This window comes from Carassius auratus, chromosome 43 (genome assembly GCF_003368295.1).
Source record: "Carassius auratus strain Wakin chromosome 43, ASM336829v1, whole genome shotgun sequence".
NCBI classification, from domain to species: Eukaryota; Metazoa; Chordata; class Actinopteri; order Cypriniformes; family Cyprinidae; genus Carassius; species Carassius auratus.
Genome location: NC_039285.1, coordinates 7080085 through 7105989, shown reverse-complemented (window position 1 = coordinate 7105989; position 25905 = coordinate 7080085). Strand labels below are relative to the sequence as shown.

The 25905-nt window shown below is 36.8% G+C and overlaps 1 protein-coding gene across 1 annotated transcript; it reads left to right on the top strand.

Annotated features, from left to right (window-relative positions):
• Positions 1-389: 389 nt before the first annotated feature.
• On the top strand, positions 390-25905 carry LOC113061587 (partitioning defective 6 homolog alpha-like). The gene is made up of 3 exons (XM_026230817.1): positions 390-608; positions 3655-3877; positions 22280-25905. The coding sequence occupies exons 1-3, from the start codon at positions 546-548 to the stop codon at positions 23152-23154; spliced, it is 1161 nt and encodes a 386-aa protein (XP_026086602.1). The 5' UTR covers positions 390-545; the 3' UTR covers positions 23155-25905.

The window sequence follows — 25905 nt, the reverse complement described above, 5'->3', positions numbered from 1 at the left end:
GCAAAAATAACTGTATGATAAGTATAAACCTAAAAAGTGTGACAACTAGCCCCATAGTCCTCTAAAACGTAGTTTTCACAGCAAACCCTGCAGGGATAAAGACATCATGAATTAAAAAAAAAAAAAAAAAACACCACATAACAACCCTGATATTTCCTGTGAATCTTTTCTGTTGAGTGGAAATGTTGCTAAACTTTCTTTAAATAGTGATGATGTCATTTTTATATCGTTCTTAACACAATGAGGTCACTGAGTCATAAGGAATTCTTATGTTCCACCCTCAAAGAAACATTAGGTTTACATGTGATACTACGCACGACCACGCCTTCTAGCGGCGTTCCGTCTGACGTCAGTGTTACAGAAAGCCACTGGCCCCGCCCACCACCTGGACAAATCAGTCCAGTCCAGCCTGTGAATCAGTACTGCGGATCACGACTGTCAGTTTCAACTCATGCTGCGCACACGATCTCTGGCAGCCGACTCTTGTATCTAGGGGCACTCTTGTGCGATACAGCCCGTGGGAATATATATATATATATCGCAACATGTCACGGCATCACAGGACGTCGCTGAAAAACGAGGAGAGTGTGGTGGAGGTGAAGAGCAAAGTAAGTGAATCCCATAGATACTGCATTAGACTGCGTTTGACAGCGTGCATATGTAAACACTGCTGTTTACGCAGCCCTCCTCGGGAGCGTGTTCGTAATTGGAGGGTTTTCAATCCGGCGCATCAGTGTTGTGGTTTGTGTACTAATCCATCCATAGAGAGAAACGCTGATGGTGCTGTATGTGTCAGACTACGAGGCGCGAGACGAGCGCGTTCGGACGGGATCATGTCTCTGTCCGGTCCGTGCGATGTGAAACGCGGTTCTGGTGCAGTGTGAAGGATTCTACTGATAAACAGACTTGCGCACTGAGGCGACGGGGCCTTGTTGATCAATTATGCATGTTACATACTAATAACAAAAAACCGAATCCCGCAATCCAGGAAGAATCAGATCATAATGATGCATCTGAGAGGCATTAATCAAATTAGCACAGCGGTGTAGCCTGCTACATAACCTCCATAAGATGCTGGTTCAGTTTCTGTACCCAAGATAATTCGACTGTTTTCTTCGATTACAAGAAGTAAGCAGGTGTTAATAAGCAATAACATGAGCAAAGGTGCATTTGTTTGGAATACAGGTAACACGAGGCCACAGGTAATGCTAACCTTATTGATGTTCAATGCTACAGAAGCATTGCCAGTGATGTTGCTCTATAAATATTTTAATATCTTATGTTTCAGAAAAATATTGACCAGTTAGTGAATTTCTTATCTGTTGGTGAATTTGGTTCCAAAAGAAGCCAAACCAAAAGCCAGACTGGATCAAGAATAATCCTTGAGTATAAGGATTTAAAAAATATTTTAGCTCACAGCTTCTACCTAATAAAATAGCTTAAAGCTTGGCATTGCCAGAAAACATAAATGTATGAAATATATCAAATAATTATATTAATTTACATTATTTTCCAGGTTTGCTAAGGCCCCTAGTAGCCTCTGGCCTTGCTGAGATCCACTATTGTATAAATTAGCACTCAACAATTGTCTAAATTAAAATGTCATTTTTATAAATCTGTTCATCCCAGGCAATACAGATGTGTAAAAAGGCTTAATTTATGAGAAGAAACAGTCCATTTAGTACATTACATCTGATGGTGCATGGATGAATATTAACAGGCAGACAGCCATAACTACTGATGTCTGTTTAAAATAGTTCATATATATTATTAGGTTTCTCGTGGCGTCTATTATTACTAAAGACACAGATTGTTGGTCTCTGATGTATTTGAGTAGTTTGTTGTCAATGTGCCCAGTATACTTATTGGGAAAACCTCAACCACAATCTGCCAAACAGAGCAGGATATGTTTTATTATCCCGCCATTCTTGAGAAAGGTTGGGTGTGCAGTGCATATGTGAGAGGAGAACAGTAAACAGAAGAGCGCTGTTTAGAAGGATTCAAGTGAAGTTCCATGCAGGTCCGGATGCAATAGTATCATATATTATCATTTTTGCCTGAACTGGTTAATTCAATCACCTGAATCCTCCTGTGTGTGATTTTGGGTTTCATAACCGGCAGTGCAATGTGTTTGGCGACACTCTTTTCTTCCTGAGAGGAAATTGGAAGGAAGTGTTTTCTTTTCTACTTTTCTTTAACTCTTGATGGGATACTATTGCAAATGAATGGCGTTTTCGGTGATCATGTAGTTTGAGGTTTGTGTTGGACAAGTCATACTGATGTCTTTTCTCTTGACAGGCAATGTTTTCAGTGGTATGACAGGTGTGGCCTTTTTTTGTCTTTATTGCTATGGAGACTGTGGTAGTCCCACATAACAGCAATTTTTTTTTGCATTAAATAAGAATAATTATTTTAAAGGTGTTGATGCTTGTTTAAAAGGGGGAGGTGATTTAATGTTTTCAAGTGTGATGCTGCATATATTCAAATAAGTTGTGCAATGTGTGGGGGAAAAAAAAATTTGCAATTTTATTTTCATCTCTAAAATGACAATCCTTCTATTGACAGATTAACATTTTACTTCTGTAATGTGACACATTCCTGAGTGAAACAGGATATTCAACAAGGGAAAAAAAAGAGTAAGACCTGATTTCATCCATCAAGAAATAATTGGACTGTAAAAGTGGTCACATGACAGCTGAGCAAGTTGTTATTTTAATAATAGATAAAAGACTAATAAGAATATCTTGCACAATTAATTGTTCACAGTAAGACCAAGGATGTATACTAGGAGAGGGAATGTAATTTTCCTCTTTTAATTTTAACAAACAGGATTGCAGAATGAAAACACCCTTTTAATCAAATGCGTCAAAATGTAATCGAAATCAAAATGACAGTTCCTGATTAACACATCTATAAGATTTCTGTGCATTCGTGTATGTCCAGATGAAACCCAGCTGCCTGTAAGAACCAACATCTTTCATTCTTGTTATCTACCACAGAAAAAAAGCCTTTGCTATTATTTTTGTGAATGGGTACACGGCTCTAATAAAAAAACTCTCTGTGTATATTTTCACTAGTATTCTCCGTTCCCATATGTATGGTATGCTGCTCCATGGATACTGGAGAAAATCTTTGCTTCGGATGCAGTTCCTCCTCACAAACTGAGCGATCTGACAGATTTTGTCCAATATGTTCAGCTGAGCTCTTGAGATGAATTCACCATCCGCTCAGTGTGTGTGTGTGTGTGTGTGTGGTCTGGAGAAGCTCAGCTTTTTAATGCCACTGTTCTCATCTTTCCCTTTATCTATAGCACTTGATTAGATTGACCCTCACTTTGTTTCTCACTGTTTTTTTTCTTTAATGGCTTCCTCCGAGCTGCAAGTGCACATCAAACAGCTCTGCAGCTGCAGGAGCAAGTGAAGTTGGTACGAGGAACTGGCACTCAATGTGTCTACAGACTTTTCACGCAAAGACGCATCTGTGTGTAAAGTCACTTTCAAAGTTTCAGTAGAAAAAAAAAGACATGGAACAAATTTGCATATTTTACAGGGTCACGATTTGTTGATATCATAATTGACCTACAAAGCTAAGTGCTCTGCATTAAGAGCCTTGTGTTTATTGATATCATTTAACATGACTGTGGTTGTCTTGCAGTTTGAGGCGGAGTACCGCAGGTTTGCCCTGAAGAAGAAAGGAGCCGGGGGCTTCCAGGAATTCTACCAGCTGCTGCAGACCATTCACCGGATCCCCGGAGTGGATGTGCTGCTGGGATATGCTGACGTCCATGGAGATCTACTTCCAATCAACAATGATGACAACTTCCACAAAGCACTGTCCTCGGCCAATCCGCTGCTTCGGATCATCATTCAAAGGAGAGGTAAATCACTACACTGCATGTATATCACAGCGAGGTCAAATGGTTGATATAACTTTGAAGCTTAAAGGTAAAGTGTGTAAAATCGGTTTGTTTGGTCGATCATGACAAGAACCTACAGTATAGTTTGAGTTTGAGAAGGGGCTTCCTCTTTGTCCAACCAATGAGCACCTGAATGTGAATGAATTGGACTCAGTAGGCTTTTTGACAATAAGTCAAGCAAGTCTCTTACGGTCACCAAAGTTGCATTTAGTCGATCAAAAATACAGTAAAAATAGTAATTTATTACGGTGATGGCAAAGCTGTTATGACATGACGTTTCGGAAATCATTCTAATATGCTGATTTGGTACTCAAGAAACATTTCTTATTAATGTCGATATGGATTGTCAATATTGTGCAGCATTTATTTTTTGACATTGTAAATGTTTTTACAGTCACTTTTGATGAATTTAATGCATCTTTGCTGGTGCATTCATGGGAGTTTAGGTGTTTGAAACATTATTTTAGCAGTTCGGAGCTCTAGCAGTGCAGGAACCACACACTTCACCTTTAACATCCATCTTAACAAAATCCAAGCAGGATATGGGCATTTTGATATTGCTAAATTGTTCAAATGCATTTTTTGCAGATGTGGAAAAGGGCATAGCGGATGCATGTGTGAGAGAGGCATTAAAATGATGCATCATCTTGTCCTGTCATATGTGGTTATCAATATTTGACTCCAGAGGGAATAAAAAGTCATTCCAGCAGTGTGATGCTGTGCACAAGGATGAGGACCGTTATGGGCTGTGATGAGATGTTATGATGGGTGGGCGTCAGGGTTAGATGGTGCCAGTCTCTGTTTCATGACTGTAGTGGCACTGCGCCAGCCCCGAGGTGCTGAGTCTGATAGCGGTACGGAGGAGTCATGAGCCCACACCCTCATTTCTTTCTCCCTCTCCCTCTTTGACGCTTTCTTGATGTCCTTTCTTGTCTATATTCTCTTTCTGTCATCTCCGCAACCCTCTCGCTCTCCCTTCCTGTTTCTCCATCACTCTCAATGCCTTGTCAGACTCAATTAGTTTTATTAAATCTGAACTCCAGCACTGAGGAAATGTTTGGCTAATGCTATTAGCAATGTTTTTCTCTGTCAAATTGTTCTTTCTTTATTTCATTGTTCTGTTTGTTTCTCTCTAATCCACTGTGAAAGGAACTGAGCACCATTGTTCAAAGTTTTAAAAGACTCAAAAAGGGAACTGTTTTATTTAGTAAAGGGATTAAATCGGATTAATTGCTTGATAGCCATGTGAAAGTTTTATCATTTGAACATCAAGTTTCAACTTAGGTCCTAGAGCTGATGATAATAGTTAGGGCCAGATGGAATCTTTCTGAAGAGGTTTTTAAGGGAAATCTATGGAATTATTGGAATGTAAACATGGTAAGATCTGTTGCATGGATGGAAAAGTACTAGACTCTTATTACCAAACAGTATAAATATTAAATAAAGCTTAAAAATTTGAAACTTGAAAATATTTTTTGTCGTTATTTAAAATAATTATAATAATTTAAATTGTTTCCTATGTTAAGTCGCAGTACTAAAACTTAAAATAATTAAAAATCAAACAAAAAAAAAAAAGCACATGACTAAAAATTGACTAACACAAAAATCTTAATGATTAAAACTCAAAATACACACACACACACAAAAGCTCAATCCAAATATAAATAATATTAATAAATACTTTAAGAGAGTACAGTATAGTGTATAAATAATACAGCTGGTGCAGATTCTGTGGTCTTTTTTTTTTATTATTTTTTTTTTATTAAGTTATGGTGGAAATGATCTATCTTTGTCTGAAAGAATCTGGAGATGTTTTTGGCAGCCCCTCATGTGTGAACCTTACACCTGAATGTAAAAATAAAATCTATAGCATATTACTCGTACGTTATGGCAACATCAAATGTAGAGAATGTAAAATAAGGGAACTTTGGGAACCAATGTCATTGATATTAATGACACAAAAAGTGGGTTCTTTTGGGACAGACTAATTGTTTTAGCTGGGAGAGTGTCATAGTGTGTGTGTGTAAAGGCTCTTAAGACATAACGAAGAGATAAAATGTGGAAAGAAAGTCTTAAGGTGCTTACATACTGGATACTGCAGTGGTTTCCATCACTTTGGCTACTGCAACCTCTTATGGATGTGATTTGTGTAGGAAAGAGACAGCAATAATACTCCTGTATTATGTAATCATACTGTAATTTGCATAACAGATGGACCTCATTATATGTTCACAGTAATTCTGTAATGAGAAACTCGATACATATTTAGTTTTAAACCAACGTACCTTCATACACACCCTTACATGATAAATCAAAATCTTAGTTGTAACTATTTATTGTGAATTCTTAATCATTATACTAATTCAGCTTGTTTACTGTTTACACATATGGGGTTGTGTATGAATAACGTAAATTCCTAACTAAAGGTGACATAACAGACAACCAAATATGCGCAGCTTTTCATTGCAAGCATCGGGATTATTACCATAATGTGTGAAACCACTGCCATTTTAAGATTGGATATATCCGTCTGAGTCAGTCATAAGAGCCAGAAAGTCCATGCAACTAGATTTGACTCCCTGCCCTTGTGGATGAGGGACTGTTTTAAAAGTCTGGGTTTTGCATCGTATTTGCTTCTAGAATTAATGTGGCTTGGATTTGTACTGTAGAGTTCCCACAATTGCCATTTACTGTTGTCGTTCATTGTTTTGATCACTAAGCTCGCTTTCACTCTTTCTCCTACACATTTTCCAGTCTTTAGAAATGTAGCTACTTATCAGTAGCTCTCACCCTCCTCATGATAAAAGCATCTAGGTGACAAAAGCTTCCCTCTGATCAGTGTTAACAGATAACACCAGTTCATTTTACAGCCTGGTGCTTCACTTTAACTTACCCCACATAACTGTGAGTTTATTCAAAAGACTGGATACTGACATGATTTGATTGTGTAGTCCATTGTTTGAGGGATATTAGCTCTTAATTGTAGGATAATGTTCATTTATGACATCTGATGGTTGACATGTTTGTGTCACTAAGGGGAATAAAGAACAGGAACTAACAACTGGCGGGACACGTTCTTAGGAATGTAGTTTTAAATGCGTCAGTATGATAATGCATGCATAATTGAACAGAAACCACCGCCTGCTTGAAGAACTGCTATGCTGATGAACATTTAACATGGATATCTGCAAATAGATTTTGTTTATAGGTTTATGATTTATATAGCAAGGAATAGTTCACCCAAAATGTAAATGCCTTGAATAAATGTCAAAAATGACAACAAGCAATATGCAAGTACCAGGTGTGATTATCAATGGTTCTAAATTTGAATTAGTTTCATTCATTCATTTTTCTGTTCATCAGAAGAAATGGAAAACAGTATATGACATATTATGTACTACTTGTATTTATTTAAACATACATTTGACAGCATTTTACAGTAAAAAAAAAAAACAAAAATCTTACAGTAGCATTTTTTTCCTGTAAAAACTACTAATAATATTTACAATGTACTGACACTGAAGGAAAAGGAAGGAAAAAGAAAGATCAAGTCAAAAAAAATTAGTCAAAAAAAAAGATATTGCAACATGTTTGATTCTTATCACATCTTTTGTAAGGACATTTAACGGAAGTTTACCCAAAACAAAGTACTGTCATTATTTTCTTACCCTCATGTCATTCCAAACATGTGATTTGTGAGATAAGATTTGTGAAGCAAAAATGTAAGTTATTCACTGATACACACTACTGAACTCTGGGGTCAGTAAGTTTATTTTATTCAGCAAGGATGAAGTATATCATAGGTCACAGAATAGACATTTACATTGTTAACAAACATTATTACACAGCTCTGTTGAATACTTGATTCTGATTGGTCAGTTGCAATCAGACACTGTAGTCGGTGCTATAATCTTATTAGGAACAGTTTTTAATTGTGGAAGCTTTGCGTTTGGTTAGCTAATGAAATATTAAAACTCATTTAAATGTGTAGAGTGATTTAACTAGCCTATGTCATACTCTCGTTTCATACAAATGCAGCTGCTGCCTTTTTGCCATAACTAACAAACTAGTAAATAAATAAAAAAATTAACCTTAAATCAATATAATTTATCACCTTAATTATTTATGTAATTAAAGGTTGTATGTCCCTTAAATATGCTTGCTAGCAACTGCTATCTTAAAGGACGTTTTTTACGTTGAAATATTTCACCTCAAATCAATATTTTGTGTCTAATTATTTACTTATGTAGCAAGTATCTGTGTAATAAGTGGGATAATGTACATCCAGCCGGTAGTTATGGCTGAATAACCCCCTTCAGGGTCACCCTGTGAGGTTATTCTGCGATAACAACCGGCTGGATGTACATTATCCCTTACGTAAAGATGTATATAGACAGAGAACAGGAACATACATAAAAAAATAAAACATAACAATACAATCAATACATATAGAAACACAGAGGTTTTTTGCTAACTGTAAATGTAAGGGACTGGTTGTGAATAGATTGATTGACATGAGGATGTGATGTATCCCGTGAGCAGGTGGGATTATCAGAGGTCCCTAATCAGATCTCGACCCTATTCGCATATCTCTGACTGGGGCTTTTAGACAGAGTCAGAGATTGATCTGGCTTTTAGTATGAGCTCATCTCACTGAGTGGCCATACTCATTCATCCCAGCAGATAATGGTGTTCCCTAACAGATGGGGACCAGTTACACACAACCATGCAACTTTTGGGGGCCAACGGGGAGAAACTAATTTTTTTTTGTTATTGTAATACTTTTTTTTAATTCAGAATATACAGCGATATATAATCTAATTTGCTATAAATCTGCAATAATTTAATATGAGCCCTGCCACCACTCTTGACATAAAATTATTCAAATACTTTGATGAGGTTCATTGAGCGGCTTGAAGGAAGTGTTTATCTCAAGCCATGAGCGAAGAAGCATGTGATTATGGATAAACGGATATGATGAGTGATTGAAATGAACAAGGACAGACATATTACTCTATTGTTTGCATGGCATGCATGCAAACAAACAAACAAACAAACAAAAAAACAAGTAGATTAGTGGACTAGATGGTTTATTATTATTATGAACAATGTCATGCTACATTTTTATATTTCTTTCTTTATTCGAGGTGAGATGGGCTGCAAATGTGTATTTTATTTATTTTTTGTGAAGAGATAAAATGGATTAAATTTTTGGAGCTCTTCCAATATTGACATTAAAGCATGACGCTAGCAACATCATGGTTGTGGGTTCCATTCCCAGGGAAAATAAACTGAAAAAAGCCGTTAAAAAAATACAAAATAAAAAAAAACTTTGCCAAAAGTGCAATTTATAGTCACACAGAAGTTATTAGTTTAAATGTTTGGAGTTTCATGAAGAATGCTATATTTTATTTGCCATATTTTCTGGAATGTAAGTCATAGTTTGTTGTTTTCCAGCTAAAACATGCTATAATCTAAATTTTCTCTATTTATTTAATTGTCTAGTTTTTGGGTAATCCATCTGGACTCTTGCAGTGTCTGTGAAGATGTTATACAGGCCAATCAAAGATGTGGCAGACTTCACACAGCAAGAGAAATCTCATGGAAAAGATGATCAATAGAAGTGTAACAAAGCCACTGGGCTTCTTTTCAACTCTCGTAGCTCTCTAGGTTATCTCTCCTCGCTGGGAACACATGGTTAATAAGACGACAGCCACTTCAAGAGAGACCCCAGAGTCTAGAGATGTTGTTTAATGCGGCTGTCATGCCTCAAGGAAGCACAGAGGAGTATTTGTGTGTGAATATATCGAGTTAAAGAGAAACCCTGTGTCTTGTTAGTAACTGACACCGTCTAGAGGCTGAAACCGCCTTGAAGCAAAATAATTTTCTCTATGTCCCTTTCTAAACCAACTTGGTTGAATAAGTCGAGTTTTTGGCGTTATGTCCTCAGCTAATAAGTGAGGAAGATCTTATGTGGCAGGCAGGTGTAAATCCCATTGGTTGTATTGCCGGTTTTAGCAGGAAGTGGAAGAATGGGAAGGATATTTCCCCACATGCCCATTCTGTGCACAATGATCTGAGGATTCAGCAGCTGTTCTGCACCCTAGGGCCTCTCTCTCTCTCTCTCTGTGTGTGTGTGTGTGCGCGCTCGTGCCTGCACTTGTCTATGCTTAATGAGTATGCTATGTATAGTACACAGGGTTATCTGGATGGCAATGTCGGTGTAACATGCGCTGTTTCCATGCTGTTTTTGTTTTGACATCTTGGATATTATGGAAACATCATCCTAACAGTTATAGTAAAAATAATCCATTTGGGTTGTGCTGCTTTAAAAGTGCATGAAGGACAGTTGAATGGAAGCAAAGGAAGGCAAAAGAAAGATCAAGTGGAAAGAAGGATATTGTAACATGTTTTGTATTTTTAACAGTTTAATTCTTATCACATTGTCTTTGTTTCCTGTCGTAGGGACATTTTAAAGGAAGTTCACCCAAGTGAAAGTTCTGTCTTTATTTTCTCACTCTCGTGTCGTTCCAAACCTGGATGTTTTTTTCTTTTTTTCCCCATGAAAAACAAAAAGAGAAATTTGGATGCTCTTCAAAGCTCTGTCAAGCTTTAAAAAGGTCAAAATAGCTTGATAAAACTAGACCATACAAATTGTGTGCTATATTACAAGTTTTCTGAAGATAGGATAACTTTGAGAAAATGTAATTGTTATTGATAGTCTGATTCGTGTTTCCAAATGATTTAAAAATACTGCATCCATGTATTGCACTATTGATGTCACTGATTATTAGAAAAAGAAATTAAATTAAAATGGTCCATGCAAATCATTCATTATATTCTATACACTATACCTTATAGTCTTCTGAGGTCAAAAGAAAAATACTTTTATTCAGCATATGTGAAATATATTGGCAGTAAAGACTTTTATATTTAAAAAAATATATATTTAAAATCAATGTTTGTTTTATTTAAATGATGTATTCATCAAAGGATCCTCAAAAAAAAAAACCAAAAAAACAAATATATATATATGTATATATATATGTATATATGTATATATATATCACATGAAAAAAACAGCTCTGTCATCACAGGAATAAATAACATTTTTTAAATATATTAAAATAAAAACCTTTTTCGCTATATTTTTGATAAAATAAATGCAGCCTTTTTGAGCATAAGAGACTTCTTATAAAAACTTTGAACTGAATCTGTCTGATTTGGGACAATCAATCAGCCGGTTTTGTAATGTAAAGAAAGTCTGTTCTGTGAATAAATCATTGCTTCTTCTCTCATGATCTCTCATAAATGCACAAAGCAAAACTGGTATATATTGAGCATCTAAGTGAATATTGACTTTAATTTTGGTCCGTTTTCTGCAAAGCTATCATATATCTTCAGAAGACTTGGAATGTAGCACACAAGTCATATAGACCTTTTTTGGGAACCTTTTTTTTGTCTCTTTTGGAGCTTGACTGTCCCATTCCCTTTCATTATATTGAAAAGCATGGCCAGGGTATTCTTCAGAAATTTCCTGTTGTGTTCCACGGAAGAAAGAAAAAAAATATGAAGAAAAGGAATAAAATAGCTTTCACTTTGAACTGTAACTTTAAAAACCAAATCTGAATTTCATGTGAAGTTGTTAAACTGCACATACAGCCATGAGAGATGATAACGCTGATGTTTACATTTGATATTTCAGTGCACATCTGTTTGACTGTTGGCCAAAAGGTCAATAGCCAGTATAATGTGTGCTATCATACATATCATGTGGCCAATCACCATGAATCCATACAATTGGAAGGTACTGCGTAGTGAAGAACAGCGTGCAAGGGAAACACCGGGGAGATTCCATGACCGAGATGACATTTCTCCCATTTTTAACTGCATACTTGCTAAACTGGTTGTGACAAAGTAAGACTTGGTTCTGATAGTGGCCTTTATTCACCACTCCCTGTGTGACACGTTGTTTTTACATTTATTTATAGGGCCATTTGTGAGACACGAAAATTGATGACAGAAGGGCATTCCGTATTCTCAGATAAATATGCATTATGTTAAAAAGCAAAAGCATGCACAAAAATGTGTTAAACATAAGGGTGTGTGCTGCCTTTTGAGTGCAAAATAAAAAGAATGCTTGCTCGACCTGCGGATTATTTAGAGAATGCACGCTGTTCGTATAGTTCCTCTATAGTCAGCGGGGGTGCTGGGAATAGCTGTTTATCATTCTTTCCATTCAACGGCACTGAGCAGTGCTGTGCATCACACTAGAATGGGTTCAGGCGAACATATGAAATGAGAAGAGGATTATTCTATGTCAGTGTGATCTCATAAATAGCACAGGAACTTGGAAGGATCTGTATTTCCTCATCACCTCAAGGAGGAAGTGCACATACTGTAGGAGGAAGTCTGTTTAATTGGGAGAACTTCATTTCACTCAGTAGGAGTAGCAACACAAAAGCATGGAGGCAAGCCTTAGAATTCAGATAGATCTGTGTATGTTTAGATCTGTAGTCTTATATTTCTGGTTATATAGTAAAGAAAGAGTGTACATTTACCACGTCACCAGGATAGGTTCACAAAAAAAATTGAACATTGAACAATGTCATCATCGTTTAGTCACTGTCATGTTGGTCCAAACCTATAAGGTGTTCGGTCTTCTATAAGGAGAACATACTGCTGTTTTCCGTGCCGCAAAAGTCAATGGGAACAGATGGTGAAAAACTCAAAATATGACCAACCAAAAAACAAAAACATATTGTGTATTGTGTGAGAACTATCCCTTTAATACGGTCAGCTCCCAAGATGTATAAACACTTGTCAAGTTTGTGTGTATAAAAGCGTGTGTGTGTGTCTGTGTGTGTGTTCTAATCATTTGGGATTAGCAACCAGCTCTCATCAGCACATGAAGTAATCCCAAAAGAAAAAAAACCATTAGTCCCATATTCATTATTGACTGATCAGAGCACAGGTACATCGCACAGACACGATCGAAACACTTTATTTCAGGATACACTACCATTCAAAAGTAAAGATATAATAACCAGTTGTTAGTAAGATTATTTTTCTTTTAGATTTTTTTGAAAAAAAATAAAAATTTCATCAAGATCTCATTAAGACGATCAAAAGTGACAGTAAAGTTGCATCATTTTTGCATAACTTTTTATTAATCGAAGAATCCTGACAAAAATATATTGCGGTTTCTGCAAAAATTATTAAGCAGCACAACTTTTTTCGATAATAATAATAAATAATAATAAGTGTCTCTTGAGCACCAAATCAGCACATTAGAATATTTGAAGGATCATGTGACACTCAAGGTTGGTGTAATCGCTGCTGAAAATTCAGTTTTGCCAACATGGCAATAAATTACATTTGTAATCTATTCAGTTATTAAGAATTGTAATAATATTTCACAATATAAGTGTTATATATAGACGACAGTTTAAAAAAATCTTACTGAGCCCAAACTTTCGAACTGTAGTTTTTATGAGACTTAATTTGCCTGATGAGTACATTTGTGATGTCGTAGCTACTATTACTACCATTATTTTCTAATCTAACCAGATGGTTTATTAATAATAGTTTTTGTCATTATTTGAGACCAAAAACACATTCTGAATGTGCAAGTGTGGTTGTGTCTGTAGTGGCTCAGTGCAAAGTTTGAATGGATCTTAAACTCTTGTGCACGTGTTGCAGTGGGGATTGCCGTTGCTGTGGTGACCATATGGCTGAGGGTTAGTCTCCAGATGGTGGTAACAGAGGATGAGGTCAGACAGTCAGATCCATGCACTCGTACCATTTGTGTGTGTGTGTGTGTGTGTGTGTGTGAACTCCAGACAGCCACACCCAAACAAAGCCATAAGCACGACTGTTGAGAGACGGGGTGGAAGTACTTGGGACAGATGCAGAACTAGACAAGCATCCTACATCTAAGATTCACAGTCGGTTATAACATTAGGCCTTTTTCACACTGGTGAGAGGAGCATATTAATTTCAGTGCCCGTATTAACAGGTCATAGTCCTCACAGTGCCCTCATAAGAACAATGCTGCATTGCAGAAGTGTCAGTACACAGAAGTTTGTGTGTTGAGTCTGCTTTTGTTATCTGTTAGTGTGCTGTACTTAGCGCTTAGCTTATTTATGAAGCAGCTACTCATCTACTGTACTACAAGCACTTGAAAATATATTCAGAGCAGCAAAAGTTCAAAATCAAAATGCAGATTTTCTTTTTAGCACAAATGGAAAGGGACAGTTTTCAGTCACTAGACCGTGAAGGTTATAAGATCCAGACAGAGATCCACGTGAACACACCGGTGATGTGGCAGTGTCACCAGCCTTCCTCTAACAGCATCAGGTGTCTGCTTTTCTCTGCTCCCCAGCTGTCCCTGCTTTATTCTTCTTGACCAGCTTGTCCACCTGTGCTTTATACCTGCCTGCAGTCTACAGAGAGACGGACAGAGACGGCATTGTCCATAATTCTGGCAAAGGGAGAGTGAAGTGGACTAGGGCTTTCAATTTAATCTTTTAGTATTACTATAATTATGATCATTTAATATATAATTTATTTATAACCTAATCAATTAAATCACTATCTATATATCAAACAATGCATATTATTTATATATATATATATATATATATATATATATATATATATATATATATATATATATATATATACAGTATTGTTCAAAATAATAGCAGTACAATGTGACTAACCAGAATAATCAAGGTTTTTCGTATATTTTTTTATTGCTACGTGGCAAACAAGTTACCAGTAGGTTCAGTAGATTCTCAGAAAACAAATGAGACCCAGCATTCATGATATGCACGCTCTTAAGGCTGTGCAATTGGGCAATTAGTTGAATTAGTTGAAAGGGGTGTGTTCAAAAAAATAGCAGCGTGGCATTCAATCACTGAGGTCATCAATTTTGTGAAGAAACAGGTGTGAATCAGGTGGCCCCTATTTAAGGATGAAGCCAACACTTGTTGAACATGCATTTGAAAGCTGAGGAAAATGGGTCGTTCAAGACATTGTTCAGAAGAACAGCGTACTTTGATTAAAAAGTTGATTAGAGAGGGGAAAACCTATAAAGAGGTGCAAAAAATGATAGGCTGTTCAGCTAAAATGCCTTAAAATGGAGAGCAAAACCAGAGAGACGTGGAAGAAAACGGAAGACAACCATCAAAATGGATAGAAGAATAACCAGAATGGCAAAGGCTCAGCCAATGATCACCTCCAGGATGATCAAAGACAGTCTGGAGTTACCTGTAAGTACTGTGACAGTTAGAAGACGTCTGTGTGAAGCTAATCTATTTTCAAGAATCCCCCGCAAAGTCCCTCTGTTAAAAAAAAGGCATGTGCAGAAGAGGTTACAATTTGCCAAAGAACACATCAACTGGCCTAAAGAGAAATGGAGGAACATTTTGTGGACTGATGAGAGTAAAATTGTTCTTTTTGGGTCCAAGGGCCACAGGCAGTTTGTGAGACGACCCCCAAACTCTGAATTCAAGCCACAGTACACAGTGAAGACAGTGAAGCATGGAGGTGCAAGCATCATGATATGGGCATGTTTCTCCTAATATGGTGTTGGGCCTATTTATCGCATACCAGGGATCATGGATCAGTTTGCATATGTTAAAATACTTGAAGAGGTCATGTTGCCCTATGCTGAAGAGGACATGCCCTTGAAATGGTTGTTTCAACAAGACAATGACCCAAAACACACTAGTAAACGGGCAAAGTCTTGGTTCCAAACCAACAAAATTAATGTTATGGAGTGGCCAGCCCAATCTCCAGACCTTAATCCAATTGAGAACTTGTGGGGTGATATCAAAAATGCTGTTTCTGAAGCAAAACCAAGAAATGTGAATGAATTGTGGAATGTTGTTAAAGAATCATGGAGTGGAATAACAGCTGAGAGGTGCCACAAGTTGGTTGACTCCATGCCACACAGATGTCAAGCAGTTTTAAAAAACTGTGGTCATACAACTAAATATTAGTTTAGTGATTCACAGGATTGCTAAATCCCAGAAAAAAAAAATGTTTGTACAAAATAGTTTTGAGTTTGTACAGTCAAAGGTAGACACTGCTATTTTTTTGAACACACCCCTTTCAACTAATTGCCCAATTGCACAGCCTTAAGAGCGTGCATATCATGAATGCTGGGTCTTGTTTGTTTTCTGACAATCTACTGAACCTACTGGTAACTTGTTTGCCATGTAGCAATAAAAAATATACTAAAAACCTTGATTATTCTGGTTAGTCACATTGTACTGCTATTATTTTGAACAATACTGTATATATATATACACTAATAATAATAATTTAATTAATTGTATTAAGTAGCATTAAATTTACTTCATTTAATTAATTGGCATATTAATCATTTATATATTAAATATATGCAATAATTTAGTAATGTAGTAAATAAACATTTTATATAAACTGTGATTCGTGTTTGTACCTGTTTGTGTATCAGTGTTCGTATAGATTTTTTTTTTTTTTTTACATTCAAGCATATATGAATCCGAATGAATATATGAATTGAATATATTAATATTAAATCATGAAGCTCATTTAATATTAATATGTTACATGAATATATAACTAGGATTTAATTAATGAGTCAGTTAATTGACATGATTACTTTGTTTAAAATTTGAAACAATTGACCACTATAAATTTGCATAAAGATAAAAATGCGTGTCTTTATTGGGATAACACACGTCGAACGAATTACATGGAATTTTGCTCATATTAGATTCATTGTCTCTCCACAGGGCTAGTATCACATCAGCACCTTGTCAGACACAGCAGCCATTCTGTGCTGGTGAGAGACACTGGCTCCACAGTCAGCATGATATATGGCTCTGCTAATAACTTACCAATGTGCTGTGCAGGCTCACAGTCAATAAGCTGTCCAGCCTTGCCATAACACAACATTATTAGGTGTTAATGCTGGGTAAATAAGCTCCTCTACACTAGCATAACACACTGCCCAGACGTACTGTAGTATCAGTAAGTCAATAAGCTAGCCTGTCCTACAATAATATTCTTCACCACGGAACTGGAGAGGAAATAATGATTCTAATAGTGGTTTGAGAAGAATTGAGGTTTTGTTGAACAGTTCCTCAACTGTACCTCAATGTTGTTTTCTTTACATGAATGTCCTATTGACGCCATACAGTATATTGTCATGAACTCTGAATCAGGAGCATTATTAATGAGTCAGTATAAAATATACTTTAACATGCCCATATTTAAAATTATTAACCTATAATATTTTACTTTACTAAGACACTTTACTGAGAACTTCAGGCATAAAGGGTATCTAAATACTAAGTGTGTCGTCCGCAGACACAGATGTTTCTGCGTCTAAGGAAGTCTCTTAAGTCTCTGTATCTTTGTAATCCAGAGAGCAATGTTCACAAAGCTCTGCTCAGTCTGTGCCCGCAGGCCTCAGACACCTGGCAAGAGTTTTGATGCTTTTATTGTATTTTTCAGGTGAGTCAGTGTTTGTGAACAACTTTTGCTGCAGTCTGTTGTTTGGGTTCTGGTTTAATGCTGCACCATTCTACCACTATGGTTTAGATTCTAAATAAGACACACACTTTTTTTTTTTTCCGGGATTGCGTGAGAGAAAAGCTGAAGGAAATGTCTTTGTCTCCTTTGTCTAAATTGCACGTGGTTATTGGAAATACTAGCTACTTTCTCCCTCAGACTAGCATGATCTGATAAATGTTTCAGTAATGCTATTATAGTCGTCCAACTCCGAGCTGAAAATGCATCACAGTCTGAACCCAACTAAATCTATACATACAGTAGTATCAAAGTAATGTGAGGTTGCTTTGGAAACAGGTTTATGTTAAGAAATGACTAGTGGGTAAGTGACATCACGCACATGCGTAATACATGTTAGGTATGTAGACATGCGCAGTACGTGTTGATTTTAAAGGCAAGTGCGAACAAACATACACACAAATGGCAGGAGTACATGGTTATGTTTGCTAACACTTCTTCAGCAAAGTGTGGATTTACTTCACCAATATTACAACCAATAGCGGAGACACATCATATACGTCATATAATCGTCACTTCCCTACAAGTACTGTTTACTAAATAGGTGACAGCACCAACTACTGGCCTGGTATACATAATAAAGCTTTTTTGGCCGTTTTCGCCCGATATGTGATATGGCCGTAAACGCAAATAATTTTGAACACATTGTCGTGTATATGTGTGACTTTAAAAACGTGTTGTTGTGTAAACGTAGACTCAGTCTCTACATATAGACATCAAAGCTGCAGAATAAAAAAAATTACCACAAATATTTAAGATTTTAGTTGACAAAATAACTAAAAATGGTTATTCAGAAGTGGATGAGTTCCTATTTGATTGTTTTGTTATTGTAGTGACATTATATTTTGTAGTTCTATTTTTAAATTCTATTTTATATTATATATTTTTATATTTACTATGTATATATTTTTTATTTTTGTGAAATATTTAAATACATTTAAATACATTTATTACATTGCAAATACAATGCAAACAAGCATGCATTTATAATTATAATTGATTGATCCATGTTAATTCTGAACTGAATAAAAAAAACAAATAACAATTGAAAAATAAAATTATTTGCTAGTTAGTTGTACCCCAAGAAGTGGATTTGAACTATATTTAGTAACTGAGCGAGTCTGATTCAAACTGCTATACAAGTTTGAGACTTTCATTAATCTTTTTGACTAACTCATTAAAAATAACTGATTCATAAGTCACTTGTTTATGAATTGGACATCACTGCTCTTAATGTGTTCATAACTAACCCCAGCACACAAGGTGATAACAGATGCACACAAACCACATATGAACACACAAGCTTGTGCTGACTGTCTAGAACGTTAATTGTCGAAAAAAAAATGTTGTTGTTGCTTTTGCATTTATGAACATTTTAGTAGCGGTCAAGAGCCTTGGACATTTTGTCTGTGAATATGTGTGTGGGAGAGAGATTGCTAAGGGGATGGTGTCTCTTAATCATCCTTAAGAGCTCAATGCATTAGCTTCTGATCTCGAAGCAATACATCACGTCATTTCACTAATTAGTAATAGTTATGAGATACAGTTCCCTCACCTCATGTACATGCACCACCCACGACAACTAGCACTTAAGCTGTATGTCTTGAAACAGAATGCGCATTTCAGGGGCAGGGAGGGTTGTTGGACCTGCTGTAAAGCCTCAGGCTAGCCCATTATGCCCATCTCTGACCCGCCTGTCTTCCAGGATCCCGCTCTGCCTCCCACTCACCCTCCCTGGGTACCCCGTCTCGCTCTCCAGCCCGTGAGCAGGTTTAATAAGAGACGCTGTCCTGATCTCTGTGGGGGTCCAGACACCAGACTAATGTAGTGCGACAGGGAGAGAGGCACTGTGTGGTGCATACTATATAAGCTATGTTTGTTCTTTATAAGCACACCCACACTTATGCAGTCACATGCAATGGACAATGCTCTCTGGATAAATATTTACACATTTATGCAGATCAAATATGATGTCACACAAACACAGACAATGGTTTGTGCATCTCTATTGTTTTTGCCTTCTCTAATGTGTCTTCTTCTGCTCAACATATCCCTCCACATGAGCACAGGGGTCAGAGTTCTCCACCCTTCACCCCGTCCACATGCAGGCTCCTGGGGCCTGATGGCAATTAATTAGATGTGAGCTTGTAATCTACTGTTTGTGGATTTTAAGAAAAACCTGGGTAGTCAGACTAATTAATATAATCCCCATCATGTGATCTCCTTTTGAGTTGCATGCTGTGCCTTTTTCTTTCAGCTGGCACAGATTGTTTGAAATACTGTTGAACCAAGAAATGTCCTGTAAAATGTTGGAGATTGTGAGAAACTGTATGCATGATGTTCTGTCAAGGTTTGCATTGCTATTAAGACAAACTTTGTACACAGTTTGTGCTGCAGATTTTGTGGCTTGCTGAAGATGTGCTATTACTTTAAGTGATTGGATTTATGAGTGATGAAAATAAAGAGTGGAAAATTTGTAGTGGAAGGGACTTAAGCCATATTTAGCAGCACACGCGTCTTTTAAGCAGCATACAGCAGTGTTGTGCATTTTGACCAGATGATGGGAATAGTATTCTTAAAATGCATTTCAAATTCGGAATAATTTGTAATTATATAATCATTCACAGTATTTAGAAGTGCCCACGATAACAATATAGTGCATATTCATTACCGTGACATATCGCATTAGCAAATAAATTAAAACAATTAAAACTAAAACAAAAGCACCCAAAATCGTTTTTGTTCTTTGAAATAAAGCTGAAATAAAATATAAGATGAAAAACTACAAAAATGTTCATCTAACTGACGTAAAATGTTATGGATGAAAATTACTGAAACTTAAATAAAAATAAATAACATACATTTAAAAAGAAATAAAAAATTATATAAACAACAAAAAGCATATGACAACAGAAAATATTAATATAATCTGAGTAAAAATAAAAACTATAATAGTACATAAATAATATTAAAATAACATTGCCATACTCACATTTCTATACATATTTTTAGGATATTGCATAAAAAAAGCATAAGATGTATGATCACTTAAGGTGATACACTTCTTGCATTTTGTGTGTTAGCTATAAACCACAAAAATTTGTTTTATGTATTTTATTTTTATTTATTTAATTCTTTCATATGGCAAAAAAGCCAGCTTCATTTCTATTTTACATCAGTTTTCCAGGAATGTGATGATTTTGTTCACTTGAAAACCCATAAATTGAATTTGCAACTTGGATAAACACGTATACAGACTTGCTGTTGAGCTCTTTTGACTTGGACCACTAATGAACCACCTAGCATCTGCGTAGCAACCTTAACCACATAACTACTGTATGTCCTGGCAAACACTTGAAATCTTCTGAAAACGTAAAAATCTAGAAGGTTAATTATTAAGCTGTAGAACTAAATGCGCACACTGCAGAAAACACGTACACAGTTTAATGTTAGTCAGCAGACTGAGGGGAAGGTGTTGATGACTTCCTGCTATTTCTACTCCCAGCAGGCTGTGCTCTCATAATCACAAAAAGACTTCTCTGCAAAGACCCACGCTCGAAAACCTTGCCGCTGTTTAAAAATAACCAAAAAACATTCTCCCTGCTGACGCATGTTACCTCCTACCAGATTCCAGTCAGGAGGGCTCTCTGTTACCTGCTCATCGGCTAAAACGAGTCTTGTTTTTTCCTTTTTCTAGTCTGACATATCCGCCGTGATTGTTTGGATCTTCTGAACAGTGAATATAATGTGCTGTGAGAGAGGCTTTGATTAATCTGCCTTTTAATCTGATTCAGTCTTGTGACTCTTGACCTATTGCAAGTGCCTTGGACAGATTTATAACTATCCTTGTTTGTTCATCCATCCATCCCTGCCTCTCGGTTTTTATTAGGATGGGGTCTCTTCTGTTTTTTTACAATCTTTATTGCTCAATATGAACATTTAGCAGTCAATGTCATATTTAATTCTTTCAGGGAACATTGAAAATAATAAATCTAAAATTGAATAAAACAAAATTGAAATCAGTTTTATAAATGAGGTCACCGTGATAGATGGTGAATCACATAGAGAGGTGCTTTGTGACTAGAATGTAATTAATGTATTGGGGGTTTATATACTACAGTTCAAAAGCATTTGGGACCTGTAAGTTTTTATTTGAAGAAAATTTTTACTTTTTTTTCAGGAATAAGTCATTCGATTAATCAAAAGTGACAGTAAAGACATTACAATAATGTTACAAAAGATTTCTATTTCAAATAAATGCTGTTCTTGTGAAATTTCTTGTAAGAGAATAAGAATAATTTTTTCTGAAGATTCCTGAAAAAAATAGATCATGGTTTCCACCAAAATACTAAGCAGCAAAACTATTTTGAACAGTGAGATTAGTAAGAAATGTTTTAAACCTGTGACACTGAAGAGTAGAGTAGTAGCTGATAAAAATTCAGCTTTGCCATCACAGGAATAAATTACATCTTAAAATATATTCAAATATAAAACGGTTATTTAAAATCTAAACCAGTTCTACTGTTATTTTAAAAATAACATTAATTTTGATCAAATAAATGCTGGCCTTGGTGAACTTCATTCAGAAATGTTGTATAAACTTAATAATTCCGAACCTATGACTGCTAATGTGCATGTATTTGTAATATCAGTGGTTTTTAGTTTTGTACTCTTTTCTTTGACTAGTTTCAATGTAATTATGCTGCAGACAAATAACTGGTTTTTCTCTCTATCTCTCTCTTTATAAATAACAAGTTTCTCTCTCTCTCTCTTCAGATGTAGATGACTCCATGCCCTTTCCAACAGGCTCTCTTCAGAGAAGAAAAAAGGGCCTAGCTGGTCTGCATCAACCAAAGCAGAGGTCCAAACCATCGCTGCTCATCGGCCTTCCGCAGGATTTCCGGCAGATCTCTTCTATCATAGATGTGGACATCTTACCCGATACGCACCTCCGTGTCCGTCTGCACAAGCATGGCACCAACAAACCCCTCGGCTTTTACATTCGTGATGGCGTCAGCGTCCGCGTCACTCCCCAAGGGGTGGAGAAAGTTCCCGGCATCTTCATCTCTCGCCTCGTGAAAGGAGGATTAGCAGAGAGCACAGGATTGCTGGCAGTCAACGACGAGATTCTGGAGGTGAACGGTATCGATGTGGCAGGTAAATCACTGGATCAGGTCACCGACATGATGGTGGCGAACAGCCACAACCTCATCGTGACCGTGAAACCCGCCAATCAGCGCAACAACACAATGCACCGTGCGAGTAAAACGTCTGCTGGCAACAGTTCGGCTGGCTCGGTAGGCTCCGCCCTCTCACATGACTCCGCCCCCAGTCCCGCCTCACAGAACGCCAGCCAATACAGCAACAGCAACAGTGTGGCTGAGGGCGACAGTGACGATGATACGGACCTCATCATCGAGAACGACAACCTGTTGACGTACACGCCACACCGTATGACTAATGGCAGTGGCAGCCATGCTAACACCCTGTCGTCGGGTTCATTTGCACACAGGCCCCTCCCACAAAGTGTTTCTTTGCCCAGTAGCAGTTCTTTAAGCTCCCTGACTACACCTACACACAACGGCAGCCCCACCAAGATGAGCAGTAGTCAAGAAAGCATGAGAGAGGACGGCAACTTTATTACGTTGTGAGCTACAGTAGGTTTTTACACCACAGTTTAGCCTTTATGCACATTTATAAGAAAATGAAGGAACTATTATATTATCAGCTATTGTTTTTCACCCATTACTGTCACAAACAACAACCAATTCATGATCTTTCCTGTGAATGAGGACCTTTGGCCCAGATCACACTGGTTGCACAATCTAGCCCGTGTGTGAGGGCATGTGGCTGTCACTGTATGGAAGTGCCTTATGGCTCTCTACTCCTCTCGCCTTAGTTGTTTTTTCTCCTTTTGGGACAAATCGGCCGTATTCATTTGTATTGACTCCGAGGACAGTCGATCAGAAGTGTGCTAGCTACCACTGGGGTGCCTGACGTTATCACTTGCACCTCCGAGGATTCGAGAGATGAACAAATCACATGTGGAAATGATGCGTGTCTTGTTTTGGATTCATCTCGCTTTTAAGGACGCATCTTGCATTGATGATGATGGAAGATGATGAGGAGGAGGAGGAGGAGGAGGAGGAAAATACAAGTGTTAAACCAGATCTGATCAGTGTTGATTATGTTTGTTTGCTCATCGCATCTCATTCTGACGCTGATCGTAGTTTCTGTTACTGAAAATGTCTACCAAAATGTGCTCTACATGATTATTTTAAAGTGTTGGTATTTGCAATCAAGTCATCAATTCAAAGTGTTTATAGATCACTTTTTTTAATGTCTCAAAAATGTGCAGTATGAGACGTGAAGTGTAGTGTTAAGATCATCCCCAATACGGCAACATTTAAAGATGATTGTATTCTCTCTCACTGTTTGTTCAAAAGATATTTTTAACACTTCCAAGTTGGCTTAATATTGACATTCATTATCTCTGTCAAAAAAAGCTAAGTTCCAAGGAAATTGAAACCTCTTTTTGGGTTAATCTGCTGTCTAATGTTGCATTAAAAGTGGAATTCACCCGAAAAAGTAAATTCGTGGAAATTCACTCACAGTCATGTTATTCCAAACCTATTTGACTTCGTCTTCTGTGGAACACAAAAGAAGATATTTGAAGATTTTTGGTAACCCAATAGTTTGCTTACCATTTGAGTTAACTGAAAACAGACTTTTCTCAAAACGTCATCTTGTATGTTCTTCAGAGGAAAGAAAGTTGAACAGGTTTGGAACAACATGAGGGGAGTAATGGAATTTTCAGTTTTGGGTTAACTATCCTTTTCAGGTTTATAAACAGGTTTGAATTTTGCCTTTTATTGTTTAAAAAAGCATTCAGGCACACGCTCTTTTTTTTTTTTTACGATTTTCCCCTTTTTGTTTATAGTTTTTCTCCACCTCCAGAAAAATAGGAATCTATATAGTTATCTGGCACCAGTGCGGCGTAACTTCAGAAAGACTTGACCTCTCATAGTCTGTCCATTCTCCTGTGTGCTCAGTTTTTCTGTAAAGAGAAAAAAATAATAGGAAATTCCTTTTCATGTTTGGAAAGGCAAGATTTCTGCACACTGGGACCTTTTTCACGCAGTCCTCTCCTGATGGCCAAAGCTGTGAGGCTTTCTTAGCCTTGGTGGGTGTGTGCATGTGTGTGTTCGTTCTTATTTTAAAGTATAATCTTACAGAAACAGTACTGAGGTGGACACTGTCAGTCTCGGGCCAAATATTGTTTTCTCTAATGTCCAACAGACCCGATTGCTGTTTTCAGGCAACGGGTTTCCAGGTGAACGCTTGTTTAGACTGTGGAGATACCGGCCTCAGGACATCCAGTGCTTTAAAGGCTGTCTATCAAACCAAGTGCCCATGATGGACAAAAGACTTAAATGCATAAAATGCCTAAAACATCCCAGTGCTTTTTCCAGGTGTACTGATGAGCGAATTATCCTTTATCAGGATTACATTTGGGGATGTTACTAATATATATTTGTTAATCATTCCGAATGTTTTGAAGGACATCTCAAGTTTAACATTTTCAGTTAGAAGCTGTTGCCAGTAAAAATAACCAGGAAGCCAGTTTTTCATGCCATAACTGATAGGTGTGAATCATGAAGGTGTATCCTTATCCTTATCATCATTATCTGGTTTAACTCGATCTTCAAAACCAATGAGGTGTTACTTCGCCACAAAACTGACATCTATCAGGGTAGCTTTGAATCTGAAAGAGAGTGTAGTTTACTTGAACTGGTCTAGACGTAACCTGTGCACAGCTGACAGTGACTCGTTGCCTCGGGTTTTCACAGCAACATTGTTACAAGCAGACAGCAAGGACAAACGTATAGCAAGAGATATCTGGAGAAGCGTGAACTGTCGCTTTGTTGACTATATTTAATTAATAGGTTTTATTGGTATACTCTAGATGGAGGGAGTAAATGAAAAGCGCTGGGTTTTAAGAAAAATAAGTGATGGCACGTAAACTACATAGAGCAGCACACAACTGGAGCACCAATAATACCACATGAGCATTATTTTTTTTGTGCGTATGTCAATGTATATGTATAAATAGAAAAATGAAATGACGGCCACTTTTGTACACTAGGAGCCCTTTTTATAAAAAAGAGCATTTTATATATGTGTAAAATATTGAAAGTATTTTTCTTATTCTTGTACTTTTGTATGTATATTAGAATTCTGGAGAGGAGGTTTCTATTTCTTTTGAGTATCACAAACAAAACTCAAATCTTTAGACGCTTGTGTTTTTATTCTAATTAGATGGGTCAAGGTGTACAATGCTGTGAATGTTATAAGCGGATTATGAAATGTTCTATCAAGATAATAAAAGTATTTAAAGTTGA